The sequence below is a fragment of the Schistocerca gregaria genome, chromosome 10 (genome assembly GCF_023897955.1).
Source record: "Schistocerca gregaria isolate iqSchGreg1 chromosome 10, iqSchGreg1.2, whole genome shotgun sequence".
Classification (NCBI taxonomy): domain Eukaryota; kingdom Metazoa; phylum Arthropoda; class Insecta; order Orthoptera; family Acrididae; genus Schistocerca; species Schistocerca gregaria.
In genome coordinates, this window is record NC_064929.1 from 131,807,046 (window position 1) to 131,832,786 (window position 25,741).

Here is a 25,741-nt window from a genome sequence, read left to right on the forward strand (position 1 = left end):
ACAAGTGTCAGATATAAGCTTTCCACCATATTACATTTGTCTCGCCTTCATACTATATGTACTAAGAAGAAATGTTGCCTTGCAGTCAACAAAAAAATTTCTCAGCCTGTTAGCGAAGACTGTATTGCTTTAGATGTAGTTTCCTGACCCATACATGGTAAAAACAATTGTTACATTAACAGCAGTAGCATTCTTATTTTGCTTCCTCTGTGGTACTTTCGCTTTGTGTATCTTGGTGGTAATGTAAGAATGCCTTTCAGAAATCTGGGAAGGTGCACAGTATCTGATGAATGGACAGATAGTGAGAGGAACAAGTTACATGAGAGCAGATGTTCTTGAACTTTTTCCGATTCTTTGAAATGAAGTGGTGGTTGTGTGTTCAAAAGGAAAGTGAGTATATGTGAACAGTTTCTCCTCACCATGTGTAATTTGTGTGAAAGGATATCTAAAATAATGGCAAGGTCTTCTAAATCATTTGAGGCCACTGAGAGGAGCAGGAATATTGTAGGAAGTTAGCAATAGGTGTAGACGACCCTTTAACAGGAGAAATGACACACATCCTCGGTTGCCGAAATGGTTCAGTAAGAGCTGCAGTAATGGGTGTCGAGTTCACACAGTCTTGTGAGAGTTCTTAGATGAACAAGTGTCTGAAGTATGTGACATCTGTGAATGACACAATTTGTATGCTTACCACACTTACTTCCAGCTTGAATCAGGTGTACTGTCTCAAAACATTAAAACCAAATTGTTTTGAATGTAAATAGTGATGTGCACTACTGACTGTAAGAGCAGATGGAATAGCACATAATTTCATGAAGCCTCTTGCATTCTGTGAGCAGACTTTCAGTACGGAGTAAAAGTTGTGGCCACATTTCGGGAAGAAAAGAAAATCCGGGACTTGAAGGTAACAAAGTCCATATTGTATGTTCTGCTCAGAAAGGCATACAGTTTTATTATAAGCTCTGAATGCTGCAAATGTGACTGAATAGTACAAATAACATAGCTAGACATTGGCATTTCTGGCACATGAGCTGCTTTTATTGTAACATACTTTTCTGTTCCTTTGTGGGTGGATCGTGGTGAGCCCCAAAACCATTGGAATGCTCGATTTTGGTGGCTGCCCTCGAACTCTGCCATCAGGGTGAATGCCAACCTCCATAACTCTTCCACTAGCTGCTATGCAGGTACCTGCAGAATACAAACAACCACCATTGCCAGTTGTAGCACAGACAGTTGTCCCCTTTATAACTTTTCACCTAGAACACTTCTTCGCACGGTCCATCATTTTGGAGGTAATTAGCTCCCTTAGGTTAAAACATATATATATATATATATATATATATATATATATATATATATATATATATATATATATATATATATATATATATATATATATATATATATATAGCATAAATGCTGGGATGCAATGTTTGTATGATTAAAAATTTTCTGTCCTTAATTGTTAGAAAAGTAATTTTAGAGTGTATTTAAGGATAGCTTTCACATCTTTTTGTTCATATTTGTCTGCTCTTTAAAAATTGTGTAATTTTACATTTTGTATATGTATGAAGTAGTAGAACAGGGCATACAGAATCTTCCTGATGAAGTAATGCTTACTAAATGGCAGGTATACATGGTAGTCTTGCCAGAACGTTAAATTTTTCACCTAAAAGGCAGTAAAATATTTTTATTTGTGGTGCACATTTGACGTTAACCTTAAATCTAAGAATCATCATCTCCACCAGAGCTTTCATTTTCTTAAGTTGTGCCCCAGAATGACGCACACATGGCTGCCAGAGTAGGTTTGTCATATGCGAACTGTGCAACATCATGTTTGTGTTTCCTCAACCTTTTTCATTCTTATACTATGTGCCGCGGTGGTCTAGCGGTTCTAGGCGCTCAGTCCGGAACTGCGAGACTGCTTCGGTTGCAGGTTCGAATCCTGCCTTGGGCATGGATGTGTGTAATGTCCTTAGGTGAGTTAGGTTTAAGTAGTTCTAAGTTCTAGGGGACTGATGACCACAGATGTTAAGTCCCATAGTGCTCAGAGCCATTTGACTATTTCTATGACAAAAATTGGATTGTATATTTTTAAAGGGGCTTAAGTCTACAGACACATTTGTAGGAAATCAAGAAGAATGGTTAATATGTTTAATAATGTTATATGGGTACCTTTATTGGCATTTTTATATGATGAAAATGTGTTTGTCATCCAAGAGATTGAACGTTATGGTTTGGTAATGAAATTAATCATTAAAAGCTCGAAACTGAAAACTGATGCCTTAAAGGGGGGCGGTGGGTTGTAAAAGGTACTGAAATCTCTCTCTCTCTCTCTCTATCTCTATCTCTATCTCTATCTCTCTCTCTCTCCTTTTTCTTTTTTTTTTAATATCATTATTACCTTGATTGCATATAATAGAGCTTGTACATTTCACAATACTAGTCTATAACAATCTATTCACTTGACTTGGCTGTCATTCTATACAGGCTATTTCATAATTTTTTCATAGAAATGTAGGTGTTTGTCAGGCAGATAATGGAGATGTTCAAAGTCCCGATTGTATTAGGCTTCATTCGAAACATTCCTGATGCACAAGCTAGTTTTCTAGCACTTTCGACGTGTTGTGGAGGAATCTCAGACAGAATATGTGACTAATCAGTCGATTGTTGTGTAATACACCCCTTTCTGATGTTATCAAAACCAGAATAGCTATTGATAAACTTTCCTTCGTCTTCAATACTTGGAGTTTCTTCAGAAATTCTGGTTTTCCTGTAAAATGACTGTTGTCATCACTTGAAGTCTCGTATTTCAGTAGCGGCATTCCCTCCAGGAGAAATTTGTGTGTTTAGAACTTGTAAGAATCACTTCTTTGGCACCATGTACAGTAAAGTGTCTGCCCAGTAACCTTAGTTTCCTTTTTCTAGTGCCAAAATCTCTATCAGAGGGTAAAAAACTGCCTTCTCATTGGAAATTGTCAAATTTCCCACAGACACTTAATACAACAGAAATACGCTGAGGGTGTGATTCGTATTCTGAGCTTAGCAGTTGTCTGAGATTAGACCGTATTCTTCTGCTGTACTCTTGGAAGCATTCATTGCATTACAAAAATATTCGGCAAACTACTGTCGACCCATATTATAATGCACATTTAACTTTGTGGATAATAAAGACAACAGTCAAAACAATTACAGCACATTGTTTTTTTCTGAACACTACTGATAACTCTCTATAGGGTTGCAAACATTTGCAGCATCATCAGTGCTATCAAAGTTTCGTTTTCAAAAGGGCACGAGTTACTGACAGATACCTCTTTACTTTTAAAAGGACACAAGTTGTGGACAGATGGCCCTACAAAAATACCATTGTTTTCAGAATCCTACAGAATGTATACGTACTAATGGACCTATATCCCTTTAGTGCCAGTATGTGCTGTTACAAATGTCATACTTGAAGCAATAGCAAACTCTATCACAAAATTATGAACTGATCCCCATTTTAAAATATGATTCAGTTTTCCTTCACAGTAGAAAATTTGAAAGTTGTCTTTTCCTTACCTTTCTTTTCCTTAATAAATGCGTTTGTGTGGGATGTCTCACGTAACTTGTTTCCAATCCTACCTTCAATCAAAATATCCTCGAGGCTTGGTACTGTGTGCACACTCAGGGAAGATCCTCGACACAGTGTAGCTGGGAGCAGTAAGATCAACAGAAATTGGAAGGATATTGGCAGGTATCAATTAGTTTCTGGCCACTAACAGTTTTAGCCATGAGACAGTATTATGTTGAGATGACTAAGTCTAGCAAATGAGAAGTGACATGCCAAGCAGACAGATGCCGAAATTTCATATGTAGTTGAGTTTGAAATGTTTTAAAAACATATTATTTTTCTATCACTTATCTGATCCGCAGTTGACACGAGTACCCACTTTCAGTTGTCGGGAGCATTTATCGCAAATCAAACTTTATAGTATTTATGTATTTGTCACTAAGTTGCTTATTTATATGCAGGCGAGAAGACAGAAAAGGGACTGCTTCAGATGAAGAAAGCCACACACCTCCCCTGTCACAGCGGCGGCGGCGGGATCCTCCGTCGGAGCCGGAAGAAGGAGAGGTTGTAGCGGATGACGAGGGCCCAACGGCTCCAGATGAGGCTACCAGTGAGGTCCGCAACGGCACGTCACCGTCTCGTCAGACAGGTGGCAGGGAAATGCGTACTGCTGGGCCTGTCGACTACAATGCCCTAGACTACGACGAGGGTGCAGGTTCCGAAGAGGAAGGCCAGAAGCGGCTCTCTTCTGTTGCGAGTAGCGTGAAGACTTCAGAGAAACCGAAGGAGTCTGCAGAAAGTAAGTGGAGTTGTTTTATATTTTTCTTCGGGTTCAGTGAAAATGGAACCCTTATAGCGTAACTTTATTTTCTTTCTGTTAAGAATCCATTAGTATGAGTAGATGTGTCAAGTTGAAAATCGAAAGATATGACCATTTATGTCACATATGTCACGAACTCACTCATCAAAAGAAATAGGGTTCTTCCTACTGACTTAAAATAGTGAAATTTTGCAAGAAGCAAGGTTTCACAGCACAAGTAAGGGGGAAAAATCTAAAAATTTAATTTGTAATTATATCACACAAGAATTTTTTTTTTCCTTTAGCTATCCAACTGACTGTCTGCAGCCTGTTAAGACCCCTTTCTCTCAAGAATAAATTGACATATCAAGTTGCAATTTGTCGTGTATTAAGGTCTACTGTGTAACAAATTTAAGTTTCTATGTCTATGCAATCAAGACGTGCAGCTGTTTGTCACATATTGTGATATTTTGCAGTATCATTATCAATAACAGGCAGAAATTGTCGAGTCTCCATTCTCAGGATTTATGAACTATCTGTATACATAGTTAAGTTTTTGTAGAACCTTCGATGTGCAAGTCCTACTAGCGCTTACCCGGATTTTTCGGTTTATTGCCGTATTTATTCCAGGTCGCTGTGTGGTCTTAGGACGTCAGCCTTGCATACCATGTGGATAATTTTGCTGTCTCAAAAATTTTAATAATGCTGAAGGATTGTTGTCTATTCTTGCGGCCTCATTTCCAAAGGTCTGTCAGTGCTTTATCAAATTCTTCTTGCGCATCTGATTTCAGTTATTGAGTCTTTCTTTCCATAACATTACATTTAAGTTACATTCTTCTGTCTAGTCCTTTCAGCATCCAGACTTCCCTCTTTCGTTTAGTTATGAATTCTCAATATTAATCCAATCACCTCTCTATCCTCTATACTTTTCCTGCACATGACATCTGTCTTCCTGATCAGTCATACAGCTTTGGATCTCTTCTCCAGCCATTTCCACTTTGTTGTTTGTGCTCTCTGTGTCATTTTTTTGTGTCTATTCCTTTTTGCATGATTTATTTACATATTTTCTCCTTTTGCCAATTAAATTCAATATTGGTTGGTGTATCAGATTTTTCTAGGCCTCATTATTTTGTCTGCTCACACTACTGCATTCACTATTCTCAAAGCTACCCATTAGTCTTCAGTTGACTCCTGTCCCCTGTTTGTCTGTCATTGTCTAACCCTCTCTGTGAAACTGTCAACAATAAGTGTTTCTAAGTTTTAATGTGTAGTTCATGACCAATAAATTATGGCCAGCCATCATTCATTGTTGGTATGTTTTTCAGTTTCAAGTTTGATGTGGAATTCCCTATTTTACCGTTATATAAACTATCTGAAGTCCTTTGGTACCTCTAAGTCTGTTTCATGTATACAACTTACTTTTTTGATTCGTCAAAGAAGCATTAGTAATAATTAAATTGCACTCTGTGCAAAATTCAACCAGATTGCTTCTCTTTTCATTCCTTCCCTTCAGTCCATGTATTCCTGTTATTTTTACTTATCTTATTTTGTGTATAATGTAATTCGTGATTGACACATGAATTTTTCATCCTTTGTAACAAACTAAATAATTTCTTTTATCTTATCATCCATTCTATCAATGTCTTTCCAGCAGAGCTAGTAGGCATATAAACTAGTGCTGTTGTGTTGGTTGTTACCTTTTTTGTCTGACTTGGCTACAATAATGTGTTTACTGTGCTCTTCATAAAGCTAATCTTCATTCCTGTTTTCTTGTTGACAATTAATCCTACTTCTGGATTGGAGCTCATTGATTTTGTGTTCAAAGCTGTACTCAAGGTACTACGAGTTCCGCTCTTCCTATCACTGCATTTCACTATTTCCCATTACATCCAACTTAAACATTTCCCGTTCTCTTTTTAAATTCTCTAAACTACTAACCTGATAAAGATACTTAAAGTTCCACACTCGGATGCATAGAATGCCAGATTTATTTTTTGTGACATTGTTCTGAGCAGTGCTCACCTAGAGATCCAAATGACAGTAGTATTTTACTTACGGAATATTTTACCCAAACATATGCCTTCACCGTGTACCCATATAGTAAAGCTGCTCATCTGTGGAAGATATAATGTTGTAGCTTTCCCTCACTTTTAGCCATTTGCAGTACCTACATACCGAAGCAATTTTGGCTAATGGTGTGAGTCAGTCATTCCTCTTTCGGAACCACAAGTTCATGCTGTCTTTCCACAGATATCCCTCTGTACAGCTGTCCATATCATCTAGATGCGAACTGTTTAAGTAAGTCTCGTACAGTATAGATTATTCTGTGTTGTAGCTTTGAGCTCCATTTTTCATATATTGTAAAATTGCCACTTGTTAATAAAATCTAGTGTAGGTTTGCTTCCTTCTTTGAAATTACCCATCTTGCAATTATACATGGTTGGCTCACAACCAAGACATAGGGATGAAGACTTCAGAGGGGTAACAGCAGCAATCCCACCTACAGCACTACTGCTGTGCATGTGTCTGAATTAAAAAAGGTAATGCAGAGAATGCAAAAACACTTATTGTGAAGGCATAGCATTTTTAAGTCTTAACTTTGTAGTATTTTTATCGCTCACACCACTGGGAAGAGCGCCAGGCTTGCTGACATGGGGTGAAACACTTTCCCTGTTACCTGGTCTGTACTAGCATGGACGGGGACACATTCACTGCCACGAACCCATTACTTTTTTGTGGAAAATATCGAAGAAAAGTTCGGCGAAGTGGAGTCTCCAGTAAGATGCAGTCAGGTTGTCTGTTGATCAAAACTTCTTCTGCCACCCAGTCTGCAGCTCTTTGTTTTTGTGGTCATCTTGGCAACATCCCGGTGTCCTTAGCACCTCACCAGTCTTTCAGTATGGTCCAGGGAGTCATTTTCCATAGATTCCTTGACATTCAAACTGAAGAGGAATTCCGGGCCAATCTGGAACGACGAAGTGGTCTTTCTTCAGCATGCGCAGAAAGGTTATAGGGACAATCGCACTGATAGAGGCACCGTTAGTCTGGCTTTAGAGTGAGATGACCTCCCAGAGAAGGTTAAGGTTGTGTGTCATCGGCATGATGTGAAGCAATATGTCCTACTACCTGTGAGGTGCTTTTGGTGCTTGCTTTTCGGGCCAGTGTTCTTCCTGATGTATGGCAGACTCTCTATGTGATTATTGTGGACATCCACTCCATGGGATGATGCCCTGTGTCCTGCCACCCATGTATGTACATTACCTTGACTGTCAATCTCCATGCTCACCAGATTGCCCCGCTTATAAGAAAGGAAAGAAGATACAAGACTATAAGTCCATGGAGCATTTATCTTACACAGAGGCTTGTCAGAAATTTGACAAACTTCATCCTGTGTTGACTTCTACTTTTGCCACTGTTTGTCCTTTCTTCCTCTTCCCTCTTCCTCACCCCAATCCCGCCCCCCTTTCTTCTTCCCCTCCCCTGTGGTTCTCATGCCCTCCTTTCCACATGCCAGTCCACGTCCCCAGCTGATGAAGTGCTCCCCTTCTTCAGAGCCAGTTGGCGATGGGACTCCCTCCCAGAATCCCTCCTCCGGCACCCCTTTGGCTGAGGGCCTACTACCACAACTTGGCGACAGGGCGCTCATTTGTGCTTTCCAAGGTCACCTGCTGTCTTTTGCTTCTGGACCTTGCAGAAGCCTGCTCTGCCTCTGTGCACTGACCTCCTAAACTTACGAAAGAGGAGGGGGGAGGAGGAGGAAGAAGAAGAAGATGAAACATAAGTTCCAGGCAAGGCACCCCTAGTGCTTGTAGCGGTGTCACCTCTCCCATCATTTACGGATGTCACCCTGTTGTCATTGGTGACAGATGGTGACCTGACAGGATTATTTGGTCCATTCCGTTTGGCTTCCATTGGGACACACGTTCGTGATTATTCAATGGAGCTGTAATAGATACTACCGTTACCCCCTCAGAGACGCAATCTTTTATTGTCTTTTACTCAGCAGCTTCTGTCATTTTACAGGAATCTCCTTTTACTGATGCTCACTCACCAGCACTTCGTGGATTTCATGCTTTCCACTGGAACCGGGTCAGCCCTTTGAGGCACATTAGTCCATATGGATCTTGTTCATACACGGATCACACTTATTGGAAGTGGTTGCCATTTGGGTCCACTTTGACTCTGCCGCCACGATTTGCAATCTGTCTCCCTCATGACAGGCCAACTACCACTGCTGCCCTAACTGCCCTCCTTCATTAACTTCTTCTTTAGATTCTTGTGGTTGACACTGGGATCCCTCTCCTTTAGATTCAGTGGTCCCAGCTCCTGGTTTCCTATGCCATCATTTTATGCTCTTCCCCTGCTTACCCCTGCTAGTCTTTCTCCAACTTCGGGCTGTCACCCATGTGCTGCCTCCGTTGCGAGGGATTTACTGTTTGGGCTCCGCCTCACTTCCCCCTGCTGTGACTTCCACCTCCCGGCCTTGTCCTTTTCCCCACGTTATCTCCCGACCACCCCACATTGGTTAGTTCCTCAGCTACAGGTTCAGACAGGTCTCTTCCGGGGTTCAAACGCCTCAGTCACTCCAATAGTGTTGTCGTTTCTTCCTATTGCTCTTACAGGAGTTTCAAGAGACAGCTTTTACGCCAATTGCTGCAGATCCTATGATCGTGTGGAACATGCCTTCACGCATTTTGGTGGCACAGAACACAATCTCTTGCTTGCCACGTGTGAGGTGTTTATTGCGGAATTGGTGGCTGTCTATCATCCTTTTGTTTTACTAAACTGCCCCGTTGTTTTTTATTCCACACTGAGTGCGCCCCCCCCCCCCCCCTCCACTTGTTAGGATCCATATATTTTGCTGGAATGCTCCCGCCTGTTGGACCGTCACACTAAATTATGCCCATGACTATCCTTGTCTCTGGTGTTAGCCAGTGACCTTCACATGGTTACATCCATCCGTCCTCAGTTTTCTTTGTAAAGGTGATTTGTACTCTTAAGTATAAGTCCTTGAATTTTCCCTTGGAACTTGAGTCCTTCAGTTAGCATAGGTTTTCGTTATGGAAGCCTTGACCTTGCTTCCACAGTGGTCACGTTCTCCCCACTTTTCCCCTACATTTTGTCTTGTCTGTTGTGCTGTTTTGTTTCCCCTTTTCTTGCATCTTCTTCCTCTTGTGTTACCCCGATTGTATCCTGATGATGGTGTGGTGTGGGTGTCAGGATTGGTCGGTGGCGGTCGTGGTGTCCCATTGCACGTAGTGTTTCTGGGGTACCCCTTCTCTCATCCTCAGGACAAGCAGTGTGCTGGTGTATTTAGTGTATGTGCTTACCTGACTACTCGGTTTCGTGTGAAGTCCACTGACTTGTGGAAGAGTGCCTAATGCAGGAGATGGCAATTATCGAAGCAAAGTAGTTGGTCTTTGCCTGATCAGAAGTGTGGAGGCCTGCATGTAGGTGAGAGGTGGGGTAACTGAAGAGAGAACAGGTGAATTTCGTACCCTGGAACATATCAGTGTCTCATTTAAAAATGTAATTAGATAGATGAAAAAACTAGACTTTTTTATATATACAATGAGATTATATTTTCATAAACTGATACTTTTTGTCGATAAACACACAACCGTGCTGTCGCTCTTTTGATTTCGTATGCAGACACATTTGTTGCTCGAGCTGTGGAGTCCATCTATTTCTTCTCTTTTACTGCTTAAAGACAACATTTTGCATGATTAATTTTGTATCAGGTGTGTTATCGGTTACCCTAGTAGAAATTTTCTCTTATATTGCATTCTCTACATAAATTGAATATAAGGTAGTTTAGGTAACTTGAAGATGGTTGTTACTGATATCTACAGTGTGTTAAAATGTTCTTGATTGTAATTGAATAATATTTTGGCAGAAAATGTGTGGACTTGCTTTTAATGAGTTAGTTCTGCGAAATGAAAGGAAAGGTTCTACCACCAGCATCTAAGAGGTGATGCAAAAGTAACATAAAAATACAAAACTCAAGTTGAGGAATCATTACTAGTAGCCCAATGTACAAAGTTTAGTGAATTTATATAATGAAATTTTTTCGCAATAGTTGTTTTTTTCCTGTAGGTCGCACTGTAATTATCCATTGCTATGTAAACATCTTTGGTTCATGGTGAACATATAAAATGAGGCAGACTGACTCTTCAACATTAACAGAAGAGGCATTTGCAAATGTAAGCAGAAATTTACATGCTTTGAACCGTTGTATGCCACTTCACAGATGACTGGCTCAGTGAAATGTCATACATTTCTGAAGAAAGGAAAACCTTGTGCTAATATTTTTTCATTATTCGAGGAGGCGACGAAGACTCGTCTCCGTAATTTTTCTGTGACAATATTTTTTAATAACAGACATTTAGCAGAGGAAATTTAATGCTGTCTACTGACATGAATTAATGTACATACACCGTTGTAACTTATGGGAATAGTAGTAGTTTGCTAGGGCAGGAGAGAGGAAAAGAAGTGGAAGGGAGGAAAGGGGGAGGGGCTCATCTGGGCTGAGAGAGCTGCACTTCCTTTCTAATCGTCTCCCCTCTATCCCTCTCGTCTGCCATAGGAAAGTACTACTATTCCCAAAAGCTATGTGACAATATTTGTACTTTCATACATGTCAGTAGGCAGCACTTAGTATAAACACCATCCACACAGTTCTGCCTCATGACCCCCCCCCCCCCCCCCCCCACACACACACACACACAATCTTCTTTAACATTTCTTGCATGTTTATACTAAACGTGTGAATTAAAAGCTATACTGTTTTTCTTCAGGTGATAACATCAAGACAAAGGCTGAAAGGAAAACAGAAAAGGCGTCTCTTTCTGAAACAAAATGTGTGAGTAAAAGTTTGCCTGCCCAGGATAATTTGAAACGATCTTCAAAAGTCCCACAGGATACGGAATCTAAGAAAACGAAAGAGAGTAGTAGAGACCGTGATGATTCCCACAACAGGTCAGTTCCTGCGCACGTGGAACGTCATCACAAGAGCCAGAGAGAAAAGGAAAAAGACAGAGACAGGGAGAAGGAGAAGAAGGACAAGGAGGGTGGTAAAGATAGGATAAAGCAGAGAGAGAAGGAGAAAGAGAGAGAACGAGAAGACAGAGAGAAGTCGAGAGAGAAGCACAGGGAAAAGGACGAAGAAAAGAGGAGGAGAGAGAGAGAGAAGGGGGAGAAAGAGCGAGAGAGGAAGTCGAGACGTTCCCGGTCGAGGTCTCACCACCGTCGTGGGGGGTCTCCGCAGTCAAGGAGGAGAGATAGTGATCGCAGTAGACATGGCCACGAGAGGGACAGGGAAAAGAAAGAGAAGGACAGGGAGAGGGAGAAAGATAAGGTGAAGGAGAGGAGGCCAGAAAAGCAGATAAAGGAAGAGAAGCAGATAAAGGAAGAAAAACAGATAAAGGAAGAGCAGCCGCAGGTCGCGAAGGATGCCGGAACAAACTCGGAGGGCGGAAACCGGGACAGGGGCAAGCGGTCAGAGCGGGAGCTGTCGAAGGAGGGGGTGCGTCCTGTGGTGGTGACACCGGCCCTGGCAAAGGTGTCCACGGCTGAGAAGGGTCCGGCGAAAGGTGGTCGGGGGAGCGCGGCTGCCAGGAGCCGCAAGCGCTCCAGCAGTTCCAGCAGCAGTAGCTCCAGCAGCAGCTCCAGCAGCTCCAGCAGCAGTGGCAGCAGCAGCTCGTCATCGTCGTCCGGTCCGTCTTCTTCGGGCTCGGACTCCAAGCGGGCTGCACGGACCTCCCGCAAGAAGTAGTGAGGCACCCTGTGAGTTTACTGTCGGATGGCTGTATCTGAATGTGTGGGACAGTTTTTCAGTTTGTCATTTTTTTTACCACTAATATTTACAGTGGCATTCTGTTGACATGAGACAGCGACTGGACTAGAGCTCGTCGGCACCTACAGAAAAAATGTTGGCTCTGAGGAAAGTGTACACTTGGAGGTACATATCTTGTATGAATCTTAGGTAAGAGAGGAAAGATGAGATACTTAACATGAGAAAAAATTGTGCTCTGCGAACACCTGACACTGTCGCCTGGGATGTGCTTCTCCCCTTTTAATTAATAGAGTTGCCTATTTCTGTAGCATTGTACGAGATTAGATTCCAAGTGTGTCTCTTGAAAATGGTAAAAAAATGGGAGTCCGTAGAAAGTTTGACAAAACATGTACCATGTGAACTGTTCAGTATTGCAGTATGTATTCAGCTGGCTGCTTGATAAGTATTGCAAATCAACTAAGCAGATGTAGCTTTAAATTTGACACTTTCCAGAGGTGTTTTAGATATACTTCTAGCTAAATATTGAGGATGTGACTAGATTTTAAAGCTTTTGAGGCTAACATACCACATGGAAAAAGGAGGGGATTGACTCCGTGTATGCGTTTCATTTGTAAACACCATTTCAGTACACTGCCTGACAATCGAGCTTTCGAAAAGATTTTAATCGAATGTATTGGTTCTTAATCTTGTAAAACTAAAACCATCCAGTCATTTACCTCCATGCTGCGCTAAATATTTAGCGGTATGCGGCACTAGTGTACTTTCTGGCTTAGAATGTGTCTCCCATTACTTTTTCTATTGAGTCAAATACCGGGTGTTGCACATTTTTCGTTAGACTATGATCTTACTCATTTCAAGAGATGACATAGCAAGTATGATGAGAATCTGAGGTACAAATTCCTAAGTACCCCATGTTTCATTTCATTCCTGTAACTTAGTTCACAAGTGACATCTAACAATCTGAAAGTGCTCCATAGTATCAAGTGGATTTTATTTTTTGGGTTTTGATATTTACATCCAACACAGTGCAAAAATATCCACAAGCTGTTATTTGGTAAGAGTGTGTAGTGTAAGATCTGAAAGAAAGAATGAATTGCCTTTTAAGTGCAGTACCATAAAGGGATGTTACAGTTTGATTTATATATTTACATTGTACTCTTGTTGCCAGCATTCTTCAAAGCGTCATTCATAAATAAACCAGAGAGTGCAGATTCACTATCTTGTTATGACAAGGTGACAGTTTATAACAATCATTAGCTCTAGAGACTGTTGTGTACTGTTGTTTTTGATTTATGGCTATAAGTATGGAAGCAACAGTGTGTATAACAAGAATACAGTTTAAAGTGTCGTAATTGGATATCTGCACATAATTGTAGAAATCTTGGAATTCCGTCTCATAGTTTGCAAACAATTTGAAGTGCTCTTAGAATTCTGAAACTAGCTAGTAATTTGTGAAACAGAGACTAAGTTTTTCAATAGTTTTACATTTGTCTGATTTGCCCTAAATATTTCTGTTGAGTGAAACATTTGTTAATGTGCAATATCTTGTCTTAATAAACTGAAGCTCCCAAATTGTTGTGTTGTTGTCAGAAGTACATCTTATTTTGCTTGCCAGATATGTAGTCGATTGTGTTTTAAACATTTACGTGGATATACCAGTTGTAAAGTTTTATGTCTGAATGTTATCATCTTATCCATTTCTCCAATCACAGTTTCTTCTCTAATGCGCTACTTCTGTTACATTTCTCTCTCAGAATTTAACAGTACATACGCAGATAGCATTCAACAAATATTGCAATTAGCGTAAGTTACCTAAAGTCTTGCAACACAATTCTTCTCCTTCCCCTCTTCTGCTATCCCCTTTGGAAAAGATTTGAATATATCTGACTTCAGTAAAATACACAGTATTTTAGCTATTATAATACAGTTGCGGATAACTGAATGCCTTAGTGTAACTCACTCTATTTTTAGAAATGCGTATGTTCAGATCAAAATGCTTGTCTTCAGGTTATGATCAGTTACTCTTAAATTCTCAAATGCTGTGTCTTGAACTAATATTCAAACTAACTGTGTACTTAGCATTAATGAGGACACCACCATCGCAGTTGCGTGCTGGAATCATAAAATTTGATCAATTCTCAACTTTCTACTAAATACAGCAATAGAAAGCATTTCTTCTGAAACACTGTTGTTCCTTACATTACAACCCATGTGTACAGGGTAACACTTCACATATCATTAGTCTCAAATGCTGTGTCTTGAACTAATATTCAAACTAACTGTGTACTTAGCATTAATGAGGACACCACCATCGCAGTTGCGTGCTGGAATCATAAAATTTGATCAATTCTCAACTTTCTACTAAATACAGCAATAGAAAGCATTTCTTCTGAAACACTGTTGTTCCTTACATTACAACCCATGTGTACAGGGTAACACTTCACATATCATTAGTCTACATACATTTATGACATTACATCAGTCCTTTCTGACATTAACAAATAACAGTTCTGTCCAAATCTGACCGATAACTGAGCTTAATTTATCATCATTGGCGTAAGCACCACTGTTACTCTGAACCGGGATGTCTCAGCAGGTACTGTGAAGCACATCATTGCACTTCGAAGAAGCTTGGCATCGCCATCTGTTTACGTGCTAGATTATTTTCTAATTAGATAGATGTTGGGTAATTGCTCACTTCATCAAAGTGATATCTTAGACCACAGTATGTAGCATATGTCCTGTAATTGTGAGGTCACTGGCTAAATTCCCACTGGTTGTTATAACAACGAATCACATGAAAATCGAAAGTATTCAAAACAAAAATTTGGCACAAAAATGTGAAACCTTAAATAGAAAATAAAGTAAGTATTTTATCTCCAAAGATTGTACAGTATTATTGATGTATTCTCGTTTAACACTGAGACATTTGCATGTCTTATGTCAAGTTTTATTTTCAATTAAAAATAAAATTTTTAATTGTATTACAAATTATATTTCTAAATTTGGTAATTAACTGTTCCATATGGTAATAGCTGAATTCTTCCCCCAAACAACATTGTAACTGATAGCTTTGCCAGAAGCAAAGCTGAAATAGCATTCTGACACCCTGCATCTACTGTTTAAATTATTCCTGCCTCACACTATTTTTAGAGTCATTGACCAAACCACAGAACTGTTGTGGCAAACGATGGTAAGTGAAGGAATTGTGGGTGATGCACCGCATGTTACGAGAACGAGCTGACTGATAAAAGCACTCAAATAAAGTAAGTGTAAAGTTAACATTTGTGAGTGGAAAGACAGTAATTGCAAGGTATTGAGGTGTAGCAGATGCCCTTATATACTGAGGGGAAATGGTCCTATTTCTGAAAAAATTGCTATATGGTTGGATGAGTGGAAAAATGTAATCCTACGTGTAATGAAGAAATGTTTCTGATAGTTCACATAGGAAAAAAGTTGTGTGTGTTAAATATTTGCAGAGTTCTAATGTAGTAGAACACTTACTCAGAACTGGAATGTTTTGACCATGGTGAGATCCACACCATATAACGAGGTGCAGCCCTTTTAGAAATTCATGTTCTCAGTTATGACATGCAGACACAAGGCTTTCCAGTTACTGGGATGGCTGATGTAAAGAGACTACAACAGATTAGAGTTCGTCTTGTCATTGTTCACTTATATACCATTGCACATAGAAATTGGTAAGATACACATTTGTCAAAAGACACTACATAATGCTTTGTATGTTAACTTTGTGAAGGGCAAATTGTGATCAACAAATTAAAGAGAAATTCATGCCTCTAAGGGAAATAAGGAACACATTTTGACAGGCCTTGCAGAATTTGGATTGTAACAGAGACTTAATGAAGAAACAGACTGAATGTTTCTGCAGCATGAAAGCTACTATTCCAAGTATAAAAACCTCAATTGTTGTTTAATCTCAGATTAGAAATTCTGCAAAATGCCTGTACTTTTTCAGAAGTACAGTGGACTAAATAACAGTGCAGAAATATTTTCAATTGAAACTTTACTTCAAAATGCCGTGTATCAAGGTTGAATGCATGCTCATATTGTCTGACTTTTTATTCAACAATGTAAGGAAAAGGCAGATTGCTACTTACCATAAAGATGACATGCTAAGTTGCAGATAGGCACAATTAAAAGAAATTTACACAAGTTTTCAGCCACAGTGTTCATCAGAAATAGAAAGAAACACACACACACACACACACACACACACACACACACACACACATTTAAAGGAGCAAGCACAGCTGAAGCACACTAGTGCCATCTCTCTCAGCTTGGGCCAGAATGCAACTGGCGGGTGCTAGAATGCAAACAGGTGCAGCATGTGGGGCAGTGAGGTGGAGAACAGAGCAAAAAAGGAGAGGAGTGGAGAAAAATGGGCTGGTATGTTGTCAAAGGGTGGCATGCAAAGAGGGTGGGAGACGAGAATAGGGATTCACTGTGCCAATTATAACTCCTATACCTATAAATCCTGCCAGAGTGATCCCATCCTAGAAGCCCAGCACAACCTCCAATCCCTGCTTAACCCCTTAGGCACTTCCCAGAACCTCTCCCCTGAATCCAGTTTCCTTCTCATCCCTATGACACCCTACACATCCACCTTCTACATGTATACCAAATTTCACCAACTCAACAATCCTGGATGCCCCTCTGTGGCTGGTTATTGTACTTCCACTGAAAGAATTTTGGCCCTCATTGATCAACACCTCCAACCAATTGCCTGTAATTTTGCCTCCCATATCAAAGATACCAACCATTTTCTTCACACTCTGACTTCCCCATGCCTTTACATCTTAGATTCCTATTCATAACTGTTGACACCACCTCCCTCAACATCCTTCAGACTCCAAATCCACTACCTCATGCCTCATATACCCTAACACACTACTACTACTTCTGTGAAGGGAACATACTAACAAATCTACAGCACAGCCATGAGCACCCGCCTATACCATTCTGTTCATGGACCACCTAGAGACCTTCCTGGCCTCCCAAATCCCCCAGTCTGGTTCAGTTTCCTTGATGATATGTTCATGATCTGGACTCGGGCCAAGACACTTCAACTTCATTGCTTCCACCACCTGTTCCTCCTCAATCCAGTGTGTCACGTTCCTGGATGTTAACCTTCTCCTCTCTGATGGCTCCATCCACACCTCTGTCCGCATTAAACCCAGCAACAGTACCAGCATTTTGATAGCTACAGTACCTCCCAAACCAAAAAATTTCTCCCATGTGGCCTGACCACCCAAGGTATGGCATATCTGCAGTGACAAGAACTCCCTTGTCCAGTACGCGGAGGGCCTCACCAATGCCTTCACAGACAGTCACTATCCCCCAGACCAAGTCTCCATCTGATCTCTCGCACCATTTTCCCTCACGCCTCAATTTTTCCATCAACCCCCAAAGAGTGCCCCTTCCATTACCCAATACCACCCCTGACTGGAATAACTGAACTACTTCCTTCACCAGGGCTTTGATTACCTATCACTGTGCCTTGATATGACAGACATGCAATCTAGTCCATTCCTATGCATCTCCCAGTCCCAATCTCTTGCCATAAGAATTATAATTTGTACGGAAGACCAACCCGACTGAATCCACCCACCCAACACTTCCTATTCAGTTCTGTCACAGGCTTATCATACTCCATCAGAGGCCACACTACTTGTGGAAGCAGCCAAGTCACATACCAGCTCTGCTGGAATTATTGCACAGCATTCTACATTGATACAGCTACCAACCGCCAGGATGAACACACACTACAAAACTGGCCAAGAACAAAGCTGACCATCCTGTAGTACAACATGCAGCAGAACATAACATGGTTGATTTCAGTGGCTGCTTTACTACTACTACCACCACTACCAGACTGTGCGAGCTACAGCAGTTCGTTGTCAGGCGGCCCAGGCAGCAGTGGTAGACTCAGCAGATGCTATGTACAGAAAGTGGGCTGCAGGTACTGTCAACTGGCATGTGACTCTTATATCCTGGCATTACCTAGAAACAGTGCGGCAAACTGTGGGGCAAATCACAGACTGTACTGAGCTTGATGGATTGGTTGTACTCTGTTTAGAGCTGAACTATTTGTGCAGTGGATCCATAAGGTGGGAGTCAGCTGCTGTATGGTAAATTTAGTCTAGTGTGCACTCGCTTCACTCCACTTTGTGAAACATTTGGGAGGTGTACATCGGCTTTTGACTAAGTTAAGCTCCACATCTGCAAATATACACGCACTGGAATATAGAACCTGGTCAACTGTGGTGGCAGCCGATGCTACTTTCGAGAATGCCGAACGTGCTTTTGGAATCAGTTATGAGCTACACGTCAGTCAGAGGATATCAAAGATGGGCTGTATCCAGTCGAGAACACCAACCAGACACAACCAAGGACCTCAAGCTGAATACCATCAATCACATAAACCACAAACACTTAGAAGCTAACCTACAGCTCAGTAGATAGAAAATAAGGATATGTTTCAAACAGCTCTTCGCTATGTAATACTAACTAAGCATGAAAAGGATAAAATCTGCTTCCCAACTACAGAAAAACTGACAGGATGGTCCTAAGAGTTGAAAATTTTCCAACAAATTGTGAGCTTTTAGGGGAGGCATGTGTGCAAAGAGGAGAGGGCCTAAACCTAGGGTAAGTATACAGTACTTCATGAGGGTGCAGGGAATTTAAAGAATACACACCCAAGTGTTTTCACTTCGCTAGATACACCTGGATGTAATAGAAATAAATTTCCAGGGTAGTACCCTAGTAAGCACGGAACTAGGTAGGATCTAACATGAAACCAAAGCAGACATCACCTGCGTTCAGGAACTCATTCTGTGAGGTGAGAAGATTCCAGGGCTTTCCCTAAATTGCAGCACAGTAGCAGGAGCACCAAACACGAAAGCCGATATAGTAGTAGTTTAAAAAAACCTCATAACAGTTTTCCTCTGAACACATCGCCACAGCAGAAGTAACAAATGGGCAGGATGATAGCTCATATCGTCTGCATATTCTTAATACTCGGATGATATAGAACCTTTCTTATACAAAATAAGACATTGCACTACACTCAGAAAGAAAAAGGCTGCTCATTCTAGCCGATAACAATGCAAAATCTCCCTTGTGGAAGTCAAATAGAACTGATGACAGAAAACAATTAGTGCTTGACATGGTAAATGAATGCAACCTCTTCATACTGAATAGGGAGAACAGCCACTTATCAACTGCGGAGATGCTGGTGGTATAAGCAACATAGATCTTTCTCTATGGAAAGCAAAATCTCTTCCAATTGTCAGCACATGGGGGTATTAGATAGAACCACACACAGTGACCACAATGCAGTTGTCATAACCACAGACAGATATGTCAATGCACACTACATGGACCATGAACAGCAGCATCTACTCACAGGAAGGGTCGACTGCCAAAAAGTTTGAGACATCGTTGAGGCGGCGTCACTACACACTGTTCAAGGCAGTATAGACTACAAAATGCATGTTCTGACAGAGGTCCTACAAAGAGCACAGAAAACAGCTATACCATTGGTAGAAACTGGGGGACAGAAACAATCCTGGTCGATGAAACTGGCAAGATTAAGGAAGTATCCATGGGCCAAAAAGAAGTACTACCAACAAGCAAAGACAGCTCCTAAAAGACATAAGACTTGGCCTGTATCATGATGCTAAACAGAAATACCAAAAACAACTAAAGACAACAAGGCAAGACCACTAGACCAATTTCGTCAAAACCCAGCTACAGAATGACATCTGGGGACGATCATTCAAGATAGAAACAGAACAAAAGATACCGACAGTTCTGACAGTACTAAAACAACGGATGACACAATGACCACAGGATGGAGAAGCACAGCAGAATATCTCCTGAATAGGCACCTCCCAGATGACAACCCCGCACAAGATAAGTGACACCACACTGACCTAAAGGAGAGGATGGGGCAACTATACGTCAGTGACAGTGTAACCATACCCTTCTCACAAGCAAAAGTCGTGACAGCAGTCAGAAGACTTAAAATCAAAAAGCACCGGGCCGAGACAAAATGCTCTCAGAAAAATTAAAAAAAAAACAACAGTAACTCAAATGGCACCTTTTATTACTAATATGTTCAATGAGGCACTACTAACAGGCAGAATTTCAAACCTCTGGAAAGCTGCTAATGTAATAATAATCAGTAAATCGAAAGACAAAAAGCCAACAAATCCCAAAATGTACTGACCGATCTGACTCTTAAACACTCTCGCCAGGTTACAGGAAAGGCTCTTGTGTGACCGCTTACAATCGCACAGATGCCTCCTTGGCCTAACCTCCCATCAAGTCGGTTTGAGGGAAGGTAGATCGATAGAAGACACTGTCAATCAAGCACTGACAGTAACAAATAGCAGCAGCGACAAATATGTGACCGCCATATTAATAGACATAGCCGGGGCATTTGACAACCTGTGGTGGCCGTCACTCTTCACCAGGTTAAGGGAAATGAGGCAGTCAGGTTCCCTGTACAACAGCCTCCTCGACTATTGCAGAGGCGGAGTGGAGGGCTGGTACACACAAGGTTGTCAAGATACTAATAAACGGATGTCCACAGGGCTGTATCTGCAGACCAATATTTTGGGATATCGCAATTGAGCCCTTGCTGAACACCCTGGGTGGGGAGGACAGTGTAGGAGGGGTGATGGCATATGCAGATGACCTGCTCGTATAGGTGTCAGCGAACTCGAGAACAGCACTAGAGGCAAAAGGCATGCAATTGCTTCGCAAAATGAACAAATGGTGTAAAGAAAATAACCAAAAATAGTGCCCAACAAAACTGCATACTTACTGCTCCGTAATGAAACACGCTTGTGGAACACCATTAAAATGTGGCGAGAAACAACTTGCCCTCACTCATTTTAAAACCTTTACGGAAAAAAAATCTGCCTCTAAGTTTTCTGATGTGGTTAAGGCGTCGTCTAAAATCAGACAATGCTAGATTAAAGGGGAGCAAGCCACATGTTATCGAGGACTCCATCTTGACGAAAAACAGACTTTCAACCATTGTATCAAGCTAACAGTTGACACAGCCTCCAAAATTATGCACATTCCAGCAAGACTCAACACAACTCAGTACAAATTACCTAATGAGATGATTAGGACGTAACACATAGCAATATTTGAATATATCACATAATTCACTGCAAGTGTTTGGGTTCACAGACTGAACATACAGACTACCCAGACAACGGCAAGATGAGGCCAACGTAGTGTACTCCTGATAATGAGTGGAGCCTTCAACACCACATCACTAGAGGCTGTGATGGGGACCTGCCGTATAGACATAACAATACGTTATAAAGCTGCACTTCACTGGCTTAAGAAGGACAGGCTTGATAAAGTCACCGAAGTTACAGGAACCAACACTACAAACAAAACACAAATGAAACAATGGTGGTTTCAAACGCAGCAGAGAGAGTGGGAGGCATCTGACAAGGGTCGCCTGGTACACTCCTTTCCTGACATGCATGAAAGATCACAAACTACAACATGTCAAAACATGCCAGAGGCTGTACTCAGTACACTTAAACTGCATGGGACTAACGATGAAATATTTATTTGCAGGGAAACTAGGACACCAGAACATGTCACACTGCTATGCAACACACTAGCTCACGTGAGACTTATACAGACCGACAGTGACATTGCCAGAATAGTATGTAATCCCGATGATCGGAACTCTATAAATAGCGTAGTCGATATTGGATATTGTATTGAACACAGTGCATGAAGAATACAAACGCCAGAACACATATAGAATAGACGACAGAGGGATAGAGAAACAATTGAAATCGCTCAAAAGAGGAAAGGCCGCTGGACCTGATGGGATACCAGTTCGATTTTACACAGAGTACGTGAAGGAACTTGCCCCCCTTCTTGCAGCGGTGTACCGTAGGTTTCTATAAGAGTGTAGCGTTCCAAAGGATTGGAAAAGGGCACAGGCCATCCCCGTTTTCAAGAAGGGACGGCGAACAGATGTGCAGAACTATAGACCTGTATCTCTAACGTCGATCAGTTGTAGAATTTTGGAAAACGTATTATGTTCGAGTATAATGACTTTTCTGGAGACCAGAAATCTACTCTGTAGGAATCAGCATGGGTTTCGAAAGAGACTATCGTGTGAAACCCAGCTCGCGCCATTCGTCCACGGGACTCAGAAGGCCATAGACACACGTTCCCAGGAAGATGCCGTGTTTCTTGACTCCGGCAAGGAGTTGGATACAGTTCCCCACAGTCGTTTAATGAACAAAGTAAGAGCATATGGACTATCAGACCAATTGTGTGATTGGGTTGAAGAGTTCCTAGATAACAAAACGCAGCATGTCATTCTCAATGGAGAGAAGTCTTCCGAAGTAAGAGTGATTTCAGGTGCGCCGCAGGGGAGTGTCGTAGGACAGTTGCTATTCACAATATACATAAATGACCTTGTGGATAACATTGGAAGTTCACTGAAGCTTTTTGCGAATGATGCTGTGGTATATGGAGAGGTTGTAACAATGGGAAATTGCATTGAAATGCAGGAGGATCTGCAGCGAATTGACGCATGGTGCAGGGAATAGCAATTGAATCTCAACGTAGACAAGTGTAATGTGCTGCGAATACATAGATGGAAAGATCCCTTATCATTTACCTACAATATAGCAGGTCAGCAACTGGAAGCAGTTAATTCCATAAATTATCTGGGAGTACGCATTAGGAGTAATTTGAAATGGAATGATCATATAAAGTTGATCGTCGGTAAAGCATATGCCAGGCTGAGATTCATTGGAAGAATCATAAGGAAACGCAATCCGAAAGAGACGACTCAACAGGTAGTACGTTACAGTACACTTGTTCGGCCACTGCTTGAATATTGCTCACTAGTGTGGGATCTGTACCAGGTAGGTTTGACAGAAGTGATAGAGAAGAGAAGATCCAACGGAGAGCAGCGCGCTTCATTACAGGATCATTTAGTAATTGCGAAAGCGTTACAGAGATGATAGATAAAACTCTAGTGGAAGACTCTGCAGGAGAGACGCTCAGTAGCTCGGTACGGGCTTTTGTTGAAGTTTCGAGAACATACCTTCACCGAAGAGTCCAGCAGTATATTGCTCCCTCCTACGTATATCTTGCGAAGAGACCATGAGGATAAAATCATAGAGATTAGAGCCCACACAGAGGCATACCGACAATACTTCTTTCCACGAACAATACGAGACTGGAATAGAAGAGAGAACAGATAGAGGTACTCAAGGTACTCTCCGCCACACACCGTCAGGTGGCTTGCGGAGTATGGATGTAGATGTAAATAAACATGACTCAGAAGAGATCAACATGCAATGAACCCGAACCAACAACACACGACACTGAATGCCATAACACAGTCACAAACAACTCAACAGGCAGCAACAATCATAAACACTGACACCAAATACTAAGACTCTAGTAATAAGGTAACGTTTCTTGGGAGGAAAAGGCTTGAAGAACTTTTGTTCCAAGGCTCCTTCTTCCCAGTGACACAATGCATATTGTTTAAAATATGTTGTACACAAGACGTAATGTATTATTCGTCTTATTATGTGTAGGCAGAAGTATATTCTCTTCTTTACGTAAAGCTATAGTCGATGAATTTTATATACCAAATGTATTTTCTGGATAAACTACGTATAAAATAAAAAAAGTATTGTATTAAGTTGTTTAAGGAATACTGCACCAATACATGTATTCTTCATGTACTCAATGAGTATTTAATTTGTATAATGCCACGTGTATGTACCGAAGGTATCGCACAGAATATACCATGACTACCGACAATGAGACAAACAACTATTGAATATCATGTAGTGCTCTGGCATACAACACTCCTCGTAGTATATCAGCACACACAATCACAATAAACACACATAAACACAAACCATTTCAGATGAGAATAGTTCAAGGTTCTGCCGAGACTTTCTCACCTGAGCGTAGAAATAGGGTATAATCAATCAACAAGCTACTTAGACTTTATTACACATCCAAATATAGTATATCACTTCCCTCTACATATTGCAACTTATTTTCACCTCGTTTATTGTATTACTTTTTTACATTTACATTATATAAATTATATTCTCCTCAACTAGGCAGAAACAGATAGAACCACTTTAACATTCAATTCTCTGTCACCTTATAGAAATTTTGATATATTGTGTTTTTTATATTATGCATTAAAAGCTGCATACCAATATTATTGTAATTATAAAAAGTCTTTGCTGTTACATCTGACCCACCTTACACTTCAAGGTGGTGGGTTACTCTGTACTGTTAATGAAAGAAATAAATAATTCAGTACCTGAGCCGTCTGGGTCCTCCACTCCATCAGCAGATTTTCTGAACAGTGCTGATAGGAGTTATCATTACAACACATCCGCTCCCAAAATTATCACTGCCGCAACCTATGGTAACCAACTCTCCCCATACCCTCCACCCATCAGTTTCAAACCTGTCTGTACTGTCACCTGCTTCTTATTATTGTCTTCCACCCGCTTAGTGTGCCACCCTCTGCCAAAACCCCTGCCCATATTTCGCTGTTCCTTTCCTTTTTCTCCCCATTCTTATCTCCCTGCATCACAGCCTGCTGATGCTGTGCCTGTTGGCCGTCTAGTCCCTGCACACTCCACCAGACAGCACCCCCCCCTCCACCTCTCCCCCCCCCCCCCCCCCCCACCGCTATAACTATCCCTTTCCTGTCTCCACCTTCTCCAGATTGCTGCTTCCATTCCATGTTAAAGTTGCAGTCCGACCCAAGCTGCTGGAGCTGGTCGCCATGTGTGCGAGGTGTGGAGATGTGCTTGTTGGTGTGAATTAATTAATTAGCGCGTGTCGTTTTCTTTTCTCTTTTGCTGATGATCCATACAGTAGGTAGCAATCTACCTTTCCTTGATGATGATGATGATGATGTCCCATACTACTTGACAGAGCGTAGAGGACGATGCAGGAAACCCACACCATGTTACCTTACATTGGTCATATTCCAACTTGGAGTTTGCACCATTTAAACTTTTTATCATTTAGTTAGTGCAGATTCTGCTGAAGGAACTGAAGAAGGTGAAATGGAAAACTTAGGTCAGCCTCTGAGATCTAAAGTGGCATAGCAAACGCTTGCTTCTGATACTGGGAAGTCAAAACAACAGGTTATAATGTGTATCTTCAGCAGGTACTCTAGTCTCCACAGCTGAATCATGTTTTTGTTCTTAATCAGTGGAAGTTCTCTTCTTACAGCAGGACAATACATACGAGGTGCTATCCAAAATTTCTGGGACTTGTGCTGCCATCTGTTGAAAACATTACTTTTGGCCTAATGGTCACCATCACCCTTGAAGTAGTTCCCATCCTCACGTACACACCGGTCCCAGCGCTTCTGCCACTGGTCAAACGTTTTCTGGAAGTCCTGTTCTTTGAGGGTGTTTATCACCACCAGCAGTACTTCTCGAATCCTCTCTAGAGTGTCGAACCGAAGGCCTTTCAGCTTGAGTTTCAGTTTTGGGAATATCGCGAAGCAGCAAGG

At 41.3% G+C, this 25,741-nt stretch overlaps 1 protein-coding gene across 2 annotated transcripts in view; it reads left to right on the forward strand.

The window, feature by feature from the left end:
- Positions 1-13,716, forward strand: part of LOC126293429 (peptidyl-prolyl cis-trans isomerase G) — a 57,488-nt gene extending 43,772 nt beyond the window's left edge. For both annotated transcript variants that reach the window (XM_049986652.1, XM_049986653.1), the window contains 2 exons: positions 4,012-4,349; positions 11,147-13,716. In XM_049986652.1, coding sequence (XP_049842609.1) covers positions 4,012-4,349; positions 11,147-12,123 — 1,315 coding nt within the window. In that variant the 3' untranslated portion in view covers positions 12,124-13,716. The remainder of the gene's footprint in view (positions 1-4,011; positions 4,350-11,146) is intronic.
- The last annotated feature ends 12,025 nt before the right edge of the window (positions 13,717-25,741 follow it).